At 45.0% G+C, this 15,834-nt stretch overlaps 1 protein-coding gene across 1 annotated transcript in view; it reads left to right on the top strand.

The window, feature by feature from the left end:
- Positions 1–15,834, top strand: part of gabrb3 (gamma-aminobutyric acid type A receptor subunit beta3) — a 76,839-nt gene that overhangs the window by 51,910 nt on the left and 9,095 nt on the right. Inside the window, exons 8-9 of the mRNA XM_047814084.1 lie at positions 10,526–10,779; positions 11,320–11,400. Coding sequence (XP_047670040.1) covers positions 10,526–10,779; positions 11,320–11,400 — 335 coding nt within the window. The remainder of the gene's footprint in view (positions 1–10,525; positions 10,780–11,319; positions 11,401–15,834) is intronic.

Raw genomic sequence — 15,834 nt, 5'->3', positions numbered from 1 at the left:
CCGTAGTGTGTGTGAGTGAATGAGAGTGTGTGTGTGTGCCCTGTGATGTGTTGGCACTCCGTCCAGGGTGTATCCTGCCTCGATGCCCGATGACTCCTGAGATAGGCACAGGCTCCCCGTGACCCGAGAAGTTCAGATAAGTGGTAGAAGATGAGTGAATGAACTTTATTGAGATAATAACTTAAATGTTATTGCTAGCACAGCGATGTTTGCTAGTTAGCATTAGAAGTTAGTGTTACAGACTAGCATAGTTATAAGATAGCAGGTATCAACCATATATGGGTCTATTGTAGAGAAAAACAACAGCCCAAATTACCGAAGGTTTTGTGTTTAAATACTGAACAATATCAGAACAAGAATATTGAAGAATTCAAGAAGAATAGAAAGCGTATCACATCATCTCGACTGAACAAAATATAAACACAAACATTTTGCCACTAGAGCAAATACTGATCGATGTCGTTATACATATACTCAAGAGTTATAAAGTATATATAAAGTTTACAGTGTAAAGTGCATCGTTGCTGGAAAGGATCTGAACTAATCACCCGATGCACAGTAACATTAGCACATTTACGCAACGATGTTTGGATTTTTATATAAAATAAAATAACAGAATAAACACCCAAATAATGTCTGATCAGCTTCTATTGTGGTCCCTATCCACTGACAGGATGGGTAAAGGGGTGCCAATACTTTGTGTATCACAGACTCACAATACTGAGGACTAACACTGTCCTGAAGATGGAGGAAATCTTAGAGTTCCAGCTTTACGTCTGACTGGTACACAGAACTGACACCGGAGACTCCTTCACCATGTCATACACCAACCTGCTTATGTGGATCATCTGCTGTACACGTCCCTGTGAAGGAGCTGTTGCCATAGAAACGATAACGTATAAGTACACACTGCTCTAGCTGCCATTAGTGAACTCATCACCATCTGACCACCGATCAGAACTCAGCAGCTCTGTGGTGTAATGTTTCAGGGTCTGGGTAAATAACAGCAGCTAAAAAAGTCATGAATGAGGAAACATAGTCTTTGTTAAATCATTAATTCTTTCATCACAGAGGAAACACATAGTGAATAATTCAAGCTGGAACAGAAAGATTTCTCTATCAAAGCCTCTGTCTTCCCTCCGAATTCATCACGCCGCAGCACGAGGTCATCACGCTCAAGTCTGTGCTTCCAGCGATCGTGCTAAATGTCTCTTTAAATGTTAATGTAGCTGGTGGAAGTAGGACAGGCCTCATTATAGCGCCTCATTAAGGAGATAAAGGTTTTCTTAGACATGAGCTAAGTAATTCAGTTCACCTTCAGTCAGGAGTCAGACACAGGACTTAACACCTTAAATATGATCCGATTAGTGACCGCTGATCATTTGTTGGTCGATGATGTCATTTCCTGTGAGAAGTTAGCGGTTTTCTACTCTGCTGATGTCATCGCTGGACAGCTAGATAGCTAAAGAGCGATCTACAAGATGCTCGGCATGATGGAGCTGATGTTAGCATGTGTGAGTAGAGTGTACATGTGAGAGAGCTGGACAGATAAAAAAGACTAAAGTGAAGTGAATGTGACGTGACGTACGGCTAAGTACGATGACCCAGACGCATTCGTTCTCTGCGTTTAACCTGTCCAAAGTGCACACACACAGCAGTAAACACACACACACACACTCACACACACACACACACACAGCAGTGAACACACACACACACACACACACACACACAAAGCAGTGAACATACACACACACACACACACACACACACACACACACACACACACACACACACACACACACAGAGCAGTGAACACACACACACACACACACTCACACACACAAAGCAGTGAACATACACACACACACACACACACACACACACACACACAGCAGTGAACACACACACACAGCAGTGAACACACACACACACACACACAGCAGTGAACACACACACACAGAAGTGAACACACACACACACACACACACACACACACACAGCAGTGAACACACACACACACACACACACACAGCAGTGAACACACACACACACACACACAGCAGTGAACACACACACACTCACACACGCAAAGCAGTGAACATACACACACACACACACAGCAGTGAACACACACACACACACACACACACAGCAGTGAACACACACACACACACACACACAGCAGTGAACACACACACACAGCAGTGAACACACACACACACACACACAGCAGTGAACACACACATACACACACACAGCAGTGAACACACACACATACACACACAGCAGTGAACACACACACACACACACACACAGAAGTGAACACACACACACACACACACACACAAAGCAGTGAACACACACACATACACACAGCAGTGAACACACACACACACACAGCAGTGAACACACACACACACACAGCAGTGAACACACACACACACACACACACAGCAGTGAACACACACACACACAGCAGTGAACACACACACACACACACACACACACACACACACACACACACACACACCAGTGAACACACACACACACACACACACACACACACACACACAGCAGTGAACACACACACACACAGAGTGAACACACACCCGGAGCAGTGGGCAGCCATTTATGCTGCGGTGCCCGGGGAGCAGTTGGGGGGGTTCGGTGCCTTGCTCAAGGGCACCTCAGTCGTGGTATTGCCGGCCCGAGACACGAACCCACAACCTTAGGGTTAGGAGTCAGACTCTCTAACCGTTAGTCCACGCCTTCCCCTAAAGCTGCATAGCTGTCTTCAGATTGTCTAACAGCATTGTGGGTATTAAACAAAGTAAAGATAGACTAATGTGGAGATGTGGCTGTGTAAGTGTCACACACTGAGGGTGACGTCCCTCATGTCGGTCTTTCCTCACGCTCTCCTGACACACGTCGTATTTCTCACTCAGAAAAACTTTTAGACTCTTTATCATATATTTAATAAGCTGCAGTGACCAAAAGGTGTCTGTCTCTATGGAAACGGGCAGGAATAAAGCGCGTCTCAGTTCTTATTCGAGTCTGACACATCAGCCAATCAAAAAAAAGAGGCTACACAACAGCCAATCAGAAAGTAGCACCATTGTATCTGGGTAAGATTTAACACAACAACCGATGAAAAAAAACATGTTCATTAGAGAGGGTATTTTTGACGGTCGGGTTGAAGAAAACCTCAACAGGAAACAGTTTGTCTCTGGACGGGACATTGTCCTCAATCATGTCCCTAAACATGTCTGGGCTTGTGCTGAACTGTTTTATATGGGAGCAACATTACACATGATAAAGGGGAACAAAAAGGTAACAAACACTTACAATAAAAAAAACAAGGAAGAAGAGAGAGAGAAGAGAGAGAGCAGAGAGAGAGGGAGGAGAGAGAGAGAGAGGAGAGAGAGAAGAAGAAGAGAGAGGAGAGAGAGAGAGAACGAGAGAGAGAGAGAGGGAGAGAGCGAGAGGTGATGAGTAGATATCGAGAGGGAGCGAGAGAGAGGAGAGAGAGAGAGAGAGAAAAAAACGAGAGACTGACTCTTTTTCTATCTCTCTTCTGACCTTCTCTCTAGCTCCTCTCTCTCTCCTTCTCTCTATCTCTCTATCTCTCTCCCTCTCCCTCTCTCTCTCCCTCTCTCTCTCTCTCTCTCTCTCTCTCTCTCTCTCTCTCTCTCTCTCTCTCTCTCTCTCTCTCTCTCCCCCACACACACACACACAAATTAATAAATGGAAATTAAACAAATACTTTTTTTTTTGGTGTTGAAGATGTCATGCTTTCCTGTCTTCAAAACTTGAGAGCCCTGAAAATGTCTCTTTTCTTATAAGATCACATGCATTGGTTTTTCCCATAAAACATAACTTCCTTTATTTTATTACAGAACGTACTTCCTGTTATAGCAGCTACAAGCAGCCTGGTATTTTTAGGGGAAAAGTAAACACCGGTGTTAATTAAAAGCGTCCAGTTAACTGTTTCTTGCTAAATTACACAAATAAGTCCAATTGTTTTTTTTGTTTTTTTTGCTAATACCGGTTTCAATCATTATATGAACCAAAAAGCCATATGTGTGTTAAATAACACACTCAGTAAGTCCTAGCGTTGAAGCCACGCCCCCAAGTGACTAGCGATTAGCATGTCAGAGTGATGTAAGGCTTAAAAAGAAACGTACGTTAAATCAGTGTTCATGTTTGAGTGTAGAAAGGGATCAGGAGCGAAGCCCAAAGACACAACACTTACTCTCATTGTGGTGTTTTATCTGTTTTCCCACAATGCACTGCTGCATTCAATTAACTCACAGAAATGATTCCTAGGCTTGTTTTTAATCGGATTTGGGACAGAACAGGAATGTAAGTCTGCATGGCAGTTATTGTGCCTCTGAGAAGCTCATCAGCAGACTGAAGCTTGTTTACTTCATTAAGAGCCTGACACTGTTCGGTCTAATGGAATATAATATCATGTAATATACCAGTTAGCGTTAAGCAGCTGGAGCCAGAGACAGGGCAAGAACGGGGTTATAAATAGAACTGGAACGATTCAGTAACACTTTAGAGTCATGTTCATATGTCTACATGACAACTACATAAGCACTTTGTTCCAGCTTCATTAACTAGATGATAATGTTGTTATTGTGCTGTTTATCTGGAAGTCTGTTCTCTCACCATTCTGGTGTTCGGTGGCATTTTATTCTCTTTGTTTTGGTCACTTAGTTATTTGATACGGACACAAGTGCAGTATGAAGTTTTACTGAAGAGCTAACGACGAGCTAACACGGCTAAAACACTACAATGTGTGTTACTTCACACTGAGTAACCCACTGTAAGCCTTTATTTATCATCTGTGTGTGATTGTGTAAAGGTGTGTGTGATTGTGTACAGGTGTAGCGGTGTGTGTGATTGTGTACAGGTGTAGCGGTCTGTGTGATTGTGTACAGGTGTACAGGTGTGTGTGATTGTGTACACGTGTACCGGTGTGTGTGATTGTGTACAGGTGTAAAGGTGTGTGTGATTGTGTACAGGTGTAGCGGTGTGTGTGATTGTGTACAGGTGTAGCGGTGTGTGTGATTGTGTACAGGTGTAAAGGTGTGTGTGATTGTGTACAGGTGTAGCGGTGTGTGTGATTGTGTACAGGTGTAAAGGGAGGTGCTGTGGTGTGATTGTGTACAGGTGTAGCGGTGTGTGTGATTGTGTACAGGTGTAAAGGTGTGTGTGATTGTGTACAGGTGTAGCGGTGTGTGTGATTGTGTACAGGTGTAAAGGTGTGTGTGATTGTGTACAGGTGTAGCGGTGTGTGTGATTGTGTACAGGTGTAAAGGTGTGTGTGATTGTGTACAGGTGTAGCGGTGTGTGTGATTGTGTACAGGTGTAGCGGTGTGTGTGATTGTGTACAGGTGTGTGTGATTGTGTACAAGTGTGTTTGTCTACAGTATATATACAGTATACATTAATGCATTTATTATGGTTTCTATAGTAACAGATTTTATGGGCGGAGTCTCCAGAGTCAGCACAAATACAGAGGCAAAGCTCAGTAACGGAGAGAGAAGAAAATCAGGCTGGATGTTTATATTAATTATAACCTGAGTGCAAAGTGAATTCTTTAATAAGTAAACCGTCTAATCAGCGGCACTTTGCTGCCGAACTACAGGAACAAAAGATCTGATCACGCTGTCTTAGTATCTGAGACAAAGTGCATCATTAAGAGAGGATGTGGTCACGGCTCAGGTGAGAAGAACTGCACCGTCCTGCACTTCTGGTAGTTCTGTTATAAACACAACTCAGATATAAAGCATAAAAAAAGTGCCGAGCGGTTGTTTTAATGCACACACCGGCGTGATGAGCGTCTGATTCGGCGGCGGCGGCTTCGACAGCATGATTGTGTAAGTGCGTTGAGTAAGCAGAGCTGGCTTTTTGGCGTTTACTCTCTGTGACAGAGCTCAATCTGTAGCAGCCATCCGCAGTGTCCAGATTCATGGTGGGCGGCAGAGCCGAGCTGTCGAACGAGAAGTATTTCATCGCAGCTCTTTTGGCTGAGTCTCTGAATAATCTCAGTATCAGCGTGTACTTTTCTGTCCATACAGCCTCATATGTACTTTTAGTCCAATTTCTGCGTGAGGCTTTTCATCACTTTTTTTTCCCTTCGCAGCCCAAACGATGCTTTCTGCCATCCTACACTCCCTGCTCCCTAACCACCAGAAACTCTAAAGTGCATTATGATTGATATGATAGCTTTCGATCCCTAATCTACCGTGGTGCATCGTGGGAATCCGTATTAAATATCGTATAAACATTACAGCGAGGGTTCTCAAACTTTTTACGGCCACGTACCCCTTTAACTGTAAAGACTTCGTGAACTCGGTATAGATTCGTTTTACGAGCTAATCAAAATGAAGCCACGTTATGTAAATGTCCGCAATAAATTCTCACAAATTTATCTGTGCCTTTAAAATCCGTAGCTGTGCACTGTACTTTTAGGCACGAAGATAAAGAAAGAACTACGGAGTTGATTTGACTCAGGAGTGTCTGGTCGAGCCGGAGCCACGCCCGATTCCACCTGTTGTCTCAGGTACTAACTAATGAACCATAATGAATCCATAATCATTTTGGATACAAGCTCCAAACACAAGACAGATCAGAGTGCCAAGGGATCCAGACCATCATGGATCACAAGGTTCCACAGACACACTCATCTCCTTCAATGGACAGTTCAAAGCACTGAACACAAGGACAGAAAGGACATCCACCCATCCAAAAGACCAGGAACTCTACTGGTCCCAAGGACAACCCCTTACAGATCTTGGGCATCCAGCAACATACTGTACATGGCTGAGTGCTCATAGACTTCTCAGATCACTGGTCCTGAAAGATACCTTCAACATCCAAGCCATCATGCCTCACGACTGCAGTTGCCTAGCATCATGAACTACACCAGAATCAGACTCTACACCACAGTGGAATCACTAAAATTTGAGTTCCATCCCAACAAATCCATTGAGGACATGAACTCAGCTGGCCCTAATCTATCTCGACAAGAAGAACACCTTCCTCTGTATGCTGTTCATAACATTTAGCAGCTGAATGTTAGAGGTTGAAAACTGAAGGATTCAGAAAAACTTTCTGTGTATTAAAATTGCACACTAGGAGACCAGAGTCAGGTCGGGATGGCAGCAGGATGTTCAACGGCTTTGTCAGATCCAGCTCAAACCACATCAGACACCATCGAGGTGGAAGGCCTCATCTCAACACTGACGGCAATGGAGCATTAGAAATGTACGATGGAGTTGGACTGGCTCTTGGTCTGGTGTCTCTGAATGTTACCAAAACAAAAGGGATGAATTGGGAACTTCAGGAAGTTCTGCTCTTGGCATGAACATCTCCTCGTTGTTGACATTGCAGACGACTTCACTTGGGCAATCAACACCAGCTCCCTCACAAGAAATCCCAGCAGCACCTCCATTTTCTCTGGCATCTGAAGAAATCAACCATCCTCCCACATGTCCTGACCATGCTTGACAAAGGAAGCATGAAGAGCTTCCTGACTAGCTGCTTCCATCAGTGAACAAGGGTTTGTTACTTGCTGGCTTCAGATGATAATTAACGCTTCTACTTGGACTCTGACAATCCTGTGAGATGTTTAATAAGCCCTTGCTGCTTATTGCACTTCTGGTTAGATGCCGAACTGCATTTTGTTGCCTTGTACATGTGTAATGACAATAAAGTTGAATCTAATCTAATATGCAGTTATGTTTAATATGCAGCACTTGGTACATTGTTCCAGACACAGTTCTTAAAGGGTTCTTCAAGGGTTCATTGGATAATGAAGCTTCGTAGCTTTCAAAATCTGTTGTACTTGAAATCCTTTTTAATAGGAAAACACTGGTTTTTCGAGCCGAAGGGCCGAGCAAAGTCCACAGTCGAGCAGAAGGGCCGAGCGACGTCCACAGCCGAGCCGAAGGGCAGAGCGACGTCCACAGTCGAGCAGAAGGACCGAGCGACGTCCACAGTAGAGCAGAAGGGCAGAGCGACGTCCACAGCCGAGCCGAAGGGCAGAGCGACGTCCACAGTCGAGCAGAAGGACCGAGCGACGTCCACAGTAGAGCAGAAGGGCAGAGCGACGTCCACAGTCGAGCAGAAGGGCAGAGCGACGTCCACAGTCGAGCAGAAGGGCAGAGCGACGTCCACAGTCTAGCTGAAGGGCCGAGCGACGTCCATAGCCGAGCCGAAGGGCAGAGCGACGTCCACAGTCGAGCAGAAGGGCAGAGCGACGTCCACAGTCTAGCTGAAGGGCCGAGCGACGTCCATAGCCGAGCCGAAGGGCAGAGCGACGTCCACAGTCGAGCAGAAGGGCCGAGCGACGTCCACAGTCGAGCCGAAGGGCCGAGCGACGTCCACAGCCGAGTCGAAGGGCCGAGCGACGTCCACAGTCGAGCAGAAGGGCCGAGCGACGTCCACAGTCGAGCAGAAGGGCCGAGCGACGTCCACAGACGAGCAGAAGGGCAGAGCGACGTCCACAGACGAGCAGAAGGGCAGAGCGACGTCCACAGACGAGCAGAAGGGCAGAGCGACGTCCACAGTCTAGCTGAAGGGCCGAGCGACGTCCACAGTCGAGCAGAAGGGCCGAGCGACGTCCACAGATGAGTAGAAGGGCCGAGCGACGTCCACAGACGAGCAGAAGGCCCGAGCGACGTCCACAGTCGAGCTGAAGGGCCGAGCGACGTCCACAGTCGAGCCGAAGGGCCGAGCACAACCCCTGACACACCGCGGCCAGATCACGTCACAAAAGACCAGAATGGGAGGGAGGGAGGGTGTCAAAGATCCTCCGCCACAGACCTGCAACACCCCCCCTGGAACAGAAGTGAAGGCGAAATCCTCCACGGAAAACCAGGAAGTTGAGCGACGCCCCCCACATGAACAGGTGCGGGGCGATGCCGCAGGACACAAAAAAAAAGGACCAGACTGATGACATCCTCTGCGGAACAGAAGTGAGGAGGCAGAAGTACGGGAAGAGGAGCGGCGTCCCTCACCGGAAATAATGCGGAGTGATGTCACTGTAAAAAGGAAAAAGTCAAGGGGAAAACAGGCAAACTGAAAGAACAGTCCAGGAGGAAAAGGAAGAGGAAGACAGACATAGAGTCAGGATAGATCACATAAACAGAATGATTTAGACAGGACAAAGGACGAGGAAGAACGACATACACCGACGGACACTGGCGATGATTCCACGCTGCCATCGGCAACGCAGCACAGTTTAATAGACATGACAATTACACATAGGGAACAGGTGTTCAGAGCGGGGGAGGAGTAAACAAGGGCGGGGCAGACACATGACACCGAACATAAACAGAGGCACATGGACAAAAGTCCTGACAACAATGAAGCCTTGAAGAACCCGTGTTTTCTAAACGTGTTAGTAGTAAATGTGGGACAAAGATTTATATTGTTGATTATTTACTAATTAATGTTTAGAACCTGTCAATCATTTGATATCTTGGAACAATCTTAGGATCTTAGATCATTCTTAGGAAAAATTGTAAGGACAATAAAAGGCTCTTGGTCTCCAAAAATGTTCTTCTCTAAACAAGCTCTGGTGCTCTTATTTTTCTTATTGAGGGAACCATTAAAGGTTCAGTGAAGGTGTTCAAAGTGTGTGGTGATTGTGTGTGTGTGTGTGTGTGTGTGTGTGTGTGTGTGTGTGTGTGTGTGTGTGTGTGTGTGTGTGTGTGTGTGTGTGTGTGTGTGTGTGTGTGTGTGTGTGTGTGTGTATGTGTGTGTGTGTGGTGAAAGTGCGTGAGTGTGTGTGTATGTGTGTGTGTGTGTGTGTGTGTGTGTGTGTGTGTGTGTGTGTGTGTGGTGTAAGTATGTGTGTGTGTGTGTGTGTGTGTGTGTGTGTGTGTGTGTGAGTGTGTGTGTGTGTGTGTGTGTAGAAAGTATGTGATTGTTTGTGTGTGTGTGTGTGTGTGTGTGTGTGTGTGTGTGTGTGTGTGTGTGTGTGTGTGGTGAAAGTGTGTGAGTGTGTGGTGAAAGTGTGTATGAGTGTGTATGAGTGTGTGGTGAAAGTGTGTGAGCGTGTGGTGAAAGTGTGTGTGTGTGTGTGTGTTTGTGTGTGTGGTGAAAGTATGTGAGCGTGTGGTGGAAGTGTGTGTGTGTGTGTGTGTGTGTGTGTGTGTGTGTGTGGTGAAAGTGTGTGTGTGTGTGTGTGTGTGTGTCTGTGTGTGTGTGTGTGTGTGTGTGTGTGTGTGTGTGTGTGTGTGTGTGTGTGTGTGTGAGTGTGTGGTGAAAGTATGTGTGTGTGTGTGTGTGTGTGTGTGTGTGTGTGTGTGTGTGTGTGTGTGTGTGGTGAAGGTTAAATGACTTTCTCTGTAATACCTCGACCCTACAGGTGTATAATATCGGTTCTCTCGGTTCTTGCTGTAACAGTTGGTGTGTTTATGAGATTAAACTGAAGCGATGCAGCAGTGTGCAGGTTCCAGCCCCACGTTTGAAGGCTTCATGTTATAACTCCGTTCTTCCGCAGGTATCACGACTGTTCTCACCATGACCACCATCAACACCCACCTCCGAGAGACGCTCCCAAAGATCCCGTACGTCAAAGCCATAGACATGTACCTGATGGGCTGCTTCGTCTTCGTCTTCTTAGCCCTGCTGGAATACGCCTTCGTCAATTATATCTTCTTCGGCCGAGGCCCTCAGATGCAGAAGAGAATGGCGGAGAAGGCGGAGAAGGCGGAGAAGGCCAACAACGACCGCACCAGATACGACGGAAACAAGGTGACGTTTCTTCCTGCTACTTGTCGCCGTATACAAACGCCGCCATCCTCACTTTACTAGCCGGATCCCGGGCAGCGTGTAGTGCGGCTGTGATTGAAGGGAGGCTGATGATTGTTGATGAGAAGATGATGAACTTTCTGCAGAAACAGATTAGAAACAGACAGACAGACAGACAGATAGAGTTACAGCACAGAGCTCTTAGTGTTGAAATCTAACGGACTGATTGAGTTAGTGTACTTTTATGATGGACAGACGTATCAGTTCTGAAGAAATTAGCTGATAAGATCATCACCCCTCCTGATGTGCATTAATCTGATACTTCTGCATCTCCAGTGCTAAGAAAGATTTTATGTAATGTTTTCCATTTTTGGTGAAAACAAACGCACGACGCACGACCACTTACTCGGCATTATACAGTATAAAGACTTTTAAACGACCCAAGATGGCGGCCGTTTGGTCTTAGTTTTATGGCCGTATTTAACCTGTGGCTGAGAAAGATGGAGCTGATCTTCTTCTTTTTGTCTGCTCTTGTGTTGTCAGTCTGTTCAGGAGGGAGGGAACTGCAAGGTGTCTGGAGTTAAACAGTCTAATCAGGTACAAGGCCACCGTCACTCACGAGGGGTGAGTGTGGGTGTGTGTGTGTAGGTGTGAGTGTATGTGTCTGTATGTGTGTGTGTTTGCAGGTATGTTGGTGTATGTATGTGTGAGTGTGTTTGTGTAGGTGTGAGTGTATGTGTGAGTGTTTGTCTGTAAATGAGTGTGTAGGTGTGTGCATATGTGAGTGATTTTGTCTGTATGTGTGTGTAGGTGTGAGGGTATGTGAGTGTTTGTGTCTGTATATGTGTGTGTGCGTGTGTGTGTGTGTGTGTGTGCGTGCGTGCGTGTGTGTGTGTGTGTGTAGGTGTGAGTGTGTGTGTGAGTGTATGTGTGAGTGTTTGTCTGTAAATGAGTGTGTATGTGTGTGTGTAGGTGTGTGCATATGTGAGTGTTTGTGTCTGTATATGTGTGTGTGTATGTGTGTGTGTGTGTGTGTGTGTGTGTGTGTGTGTGTGTGTTTGTAGGTATGTAGGTGTATGTAGGTGTGAGGGTATGTGAGTGTTTGTGTCTGTATATGTGTGTGTGTGTGTGGTGTGGGTGTGGTGTGGTGTGTGTAGGTGGTGTGTGTGTGGGAGTGTAGGTGTGAGTGTTTGTCTGTAAATGAGTGTGTATGTGTGTGTAGGTGTGTGCATATGTGAGTGTTTGTGTCTGTATGTGTGTGTGTGTGTGTGTGTGTGTGTGTGGTTTGAGTGTGTGGTGGTGTGTGGTGTGTATGGGGAGTGTTTTGTGTTTGTAAATATGTTGTGTGTGTGGGGTGTGGGTGTGTGTGGGTGTGGGTGTGTGTGTGTGTGAGGGTAGGTGTGAGGGTATGTTTGAGAGTGTTTGTGTCTATATATGTGTGTGTGTGTGTGTGTGTGTGTGTGTGTGTGTGTGTGTGTGTGTGTGTGTGTGTGTGAGGGTAGCTGTGAGGGTATGTATGTGAGTGTTTGTGTCTATAAATGTGTGTGTGTGTGCGTGTGTGTGTGTGTCTGTGTGTGTGTAGTTACTTTATCCAGCTACCTTTCTTCCTCCTCACTCACACGTTGTGTTGTGTAGCTGATCACACTTCAGCACTCCATCTCTCTTTTCACTCCTTCGTTCTTTCCTCTTTTCCTTCAGGTTTAGATCAGATTCAGATCAGTGCTAATGAGTTCCCATGATCCTGTTTCACACCATTACTGTGATGTCTGATCTGTAATTATATCCCATTCTTCCAAAGAGATTGGAGGGTAAAAAGGAGTAAACAACAGATGTCACACTCAGCAGGTCCTTTTGGGAGAAACACAACAATGTCGATGATATTCAGGAACATACACAGACTTGCTTTTTTTGGTTTTTAAAGGAAAAAAATGTGTTATTTGTTTTTTTTATTCGCTCAATAAACTCGGCTTATGTAACACAGCTGTAACACGGAGTAATTAAAACAGCACAGAATTACTGTCAGATAAACACAATAAACAATTACATACAGATACTGAATAAACTTTAGTGCTCTTAAAAAGCTGCTGTAAGATTTCAGTTTTCTTTACACTCGTTCATTTGTGTTAATATTTGTCAATTGATGAGGGGGGGGGTGCGGTGGCTTAGCGGTTAGCAGGTTCGCCTCACACCTCCAGGGTGGGGGGTTCAATACCCGCCTCCGCCTTGTGTGTGTGGAGTTTGCATGTTCTCCCCGTGCCTCGGGGGTTTCCTCCGGGTACTCCGGTTTCCTCCCCTGGTCCAAAGACATGCATGGTAGGTTGATTGGCATCTCTGGAAAATTGTCCGTAGTGTGTGTGTGTGTGTGTGAGTGAATGAGAGTGTGTGTGTGCCCTGTGATGGGTTGGCACTCCGTCCAGGGTGTATCCTGCCTCGATGCCCGATGACGTCTGAGATAGGCACAGGCTCCCCGTGACCCGAGACGTTCGGATAAGCGGTAGAAGATGAGTGAGAGTGAGTGAGTGAGTGAGTGAGTGAGTTTGTCAATTGACTTCAAAGTGCTTTTACAAAACAAATGTTCCTCTGTTACATTTCTATCTCATTTTTTTTCAGAATGAATAGTTTATCATTTGAAACTTAAAAAAAACAAAACATTTCAGAAATATAAAATGTGAAAAAATATACACGTTTTACAATTTTTTTGTAGAGGGGAAAGTTTTGGTATTTTGGAAGGATATAATATTAAAATGTATAACAATGTCAGAAAAAACACATCTTTAAAAACTATAATTTTTATAGTACAGATATCACAAATATTCTAGATAAATTTTTTTAATCGTATGTTGAAAAATTCACTTTGCTACATCATACTGTTAAAAATATAATACAAAATTTATTATTAAAAAAGACTATTAAAATTAATAAGAAAAAAAAGCTACTGATACAAAAATATATAACTTTAATGCACTTAAAGGTGGGGTCTCCGATGTTTGAAAGCCAATGTTGACATATAAAATCACCAAAACAAACACGCCCCTAACCCAAACGGGTCCCACCCCTGTATCGATAGCTCCGCCCACACGCACATACGTAACCCGGGCGACTAACAGAAAGAAACGTGTCTTTATCATAGCTGAAGGGAAGAACAATACGATTGTAGATAAACAAACAAGCAAAAATGCCACACAAGCATAATGATGTAAAGGACAAAGGCATATATTAGTTCTGTGTAACAAAGCAAAACCAACGTTACTCACCTATCGAGAAGGAAAAAGCGCTCGGCGTCTTAAGTAAAGTCGGCCACATATTCACAGGTCGGAGTTTCCCGAGTCGATAACTCCTGAGCTAAACGCTGTTTACTACACAAACGCGGTTGTAGCTGCCTCTCTACATCACTACGATAGAAAAGAGGTGTATGTGTGTAGTAGTAACAGCGTTTAGCTCAGGAGTTATTGACTCGGGAGAAACTCCAACCTGTGAATATGTGGCCAACTTCCTGCTCCTCAGTTCTCTCCAGCGCTGGAAAGCTGATCCTATATTAACACGTCCTACTTCTTGTCCTTATCGTAAGCCTTTCTTCTCTTCCTTTCTTTGTTTTATCCTCCATGTCGATGTTAAAACCGCTTTCTGCTAATGTCACACGTGCACTGAACATCTCTCTCCGCCCGTATCGACAAGACCGCCCCTTTCTGCTCATGGCTACAAGTTAGTTTTGTTATTTGTTTATTTATCGTATCGACTCAGTTTTCTGAAGCCTATCTCAAACATCGGAGACCGCACCTTTATGAAAAGAAACCTCCTGTTAAAAAATTACTTATGTTTTAATTACAGGGATTCGTTTACTTAATTTACTAGATTGAAGGTAGATTGAAGTCTCACACTGTTTGGTATCTTTCTTGTCACGGTGAGATTGATGTGAGCCTCTGTGCCAAGCGGAAGAGATTTTATGATGTCAGCGCACTTCACACTTTCGCTCGATGTAGCGCGTTAATTCTTATAAAACTTCTGATCTGTACGAAATGTGGGAATAAATCATCTTCTAAAATGCATTTAATCACTTTCTAACTCCTAATGCGCTGATGTGCTGATACTGAATTGGGATTGAACATTCAGCATTCTTATTTATAGAGACTTGGTGTTTTGTTTGCAAAAGAAAAGAAAAAAAGAAAGTCTTGATTCACAGCTTGATTGTAGACACGGAGCGAGAGCGTCAGAGCCGCGCTGATTCTGCTCTTTCTCGCAGGTGGACTCTCAGGGGAACATCCTGCTGACCACGCTGGAGATCCATAACGAGGTGGCCGGGAACGAGATCACCACCAGCGTCAGCGATGCACGAAACTCCAGCTCTGTGATGTTGGATAACCGGGATCAGTACAGGAAGGCGAGCGCGCGCGGCGGCACAGTGTGGAGAGGAGCGCGCACCCCAAAAAGGCTCGACTGCGCAGACGCTCTCGCAGCTGAAATCAAATCCAGATCTACAGACGTCAACGCCATCGATCGATGGTCACGGTAATTTTCCCCTCCGTCTTTTCCCTTTTTAATCTCATCTATTGGCTTACTACGTGAATTAAGCCAGCGTCTGCGCGTCCTTCGCACTTTTACACTTTTTTTCCATTTTACACCTAAAGAACATTTTTTTCAAGGACGTGATTTACAAGGATTTTTTCTACGTGCGTCGTTTCCATTCCTCTGCAGCAGAGGAGGTGCTCGGCCACAGACGGCACCGCATGAAAGAACAAAAACAGCGTATCGTAATATTTACACGAACGCACGATTTATAGACACCGAAATCCGAAGCCACGAGACTTCCGCATGACGTCTGACCACGCCCTTTTATCGGCTCGGTCGACCCGCGTCCGTAAAAAAAACTTGGGAGCGAGAGGAAAAACGCAAAGGGTTCAATTTGAAAAATAAAAATAACAAAATATGTTTAAAATATCTAACAAAGAAAAAGAGCTAAAGGTGAATGCGACATGATTTATGGGGTTTTTCCATCAGCATGGGTGACTTGGATTAATATTTAAAATATGTATTACGCGAAGATAATGGTTGTATATATCC

The sequence above is a fragment of the Tachysurus fulvidraco genome, chromosome 5 (genome assembly GCF_022655615.1).
Source record: "Tachysurus fulvidraco isolate hzauxx_2018 chromosome 5, HZAU_PFXX_2.0, whole genome shotgun sequence".
Taxonomy (NCBI): Eukaryota; Metazoa; Chordata; class Actinopteri; order Siluriformes; family Bagridae; genus Tachysurus; species Tachysurus fulvidraco.
The sequence above is the reverse complement of the archived record's forward strand: the minus strand, read 5'-3'. Positions and strand labels throughout refer to the sequence as shown.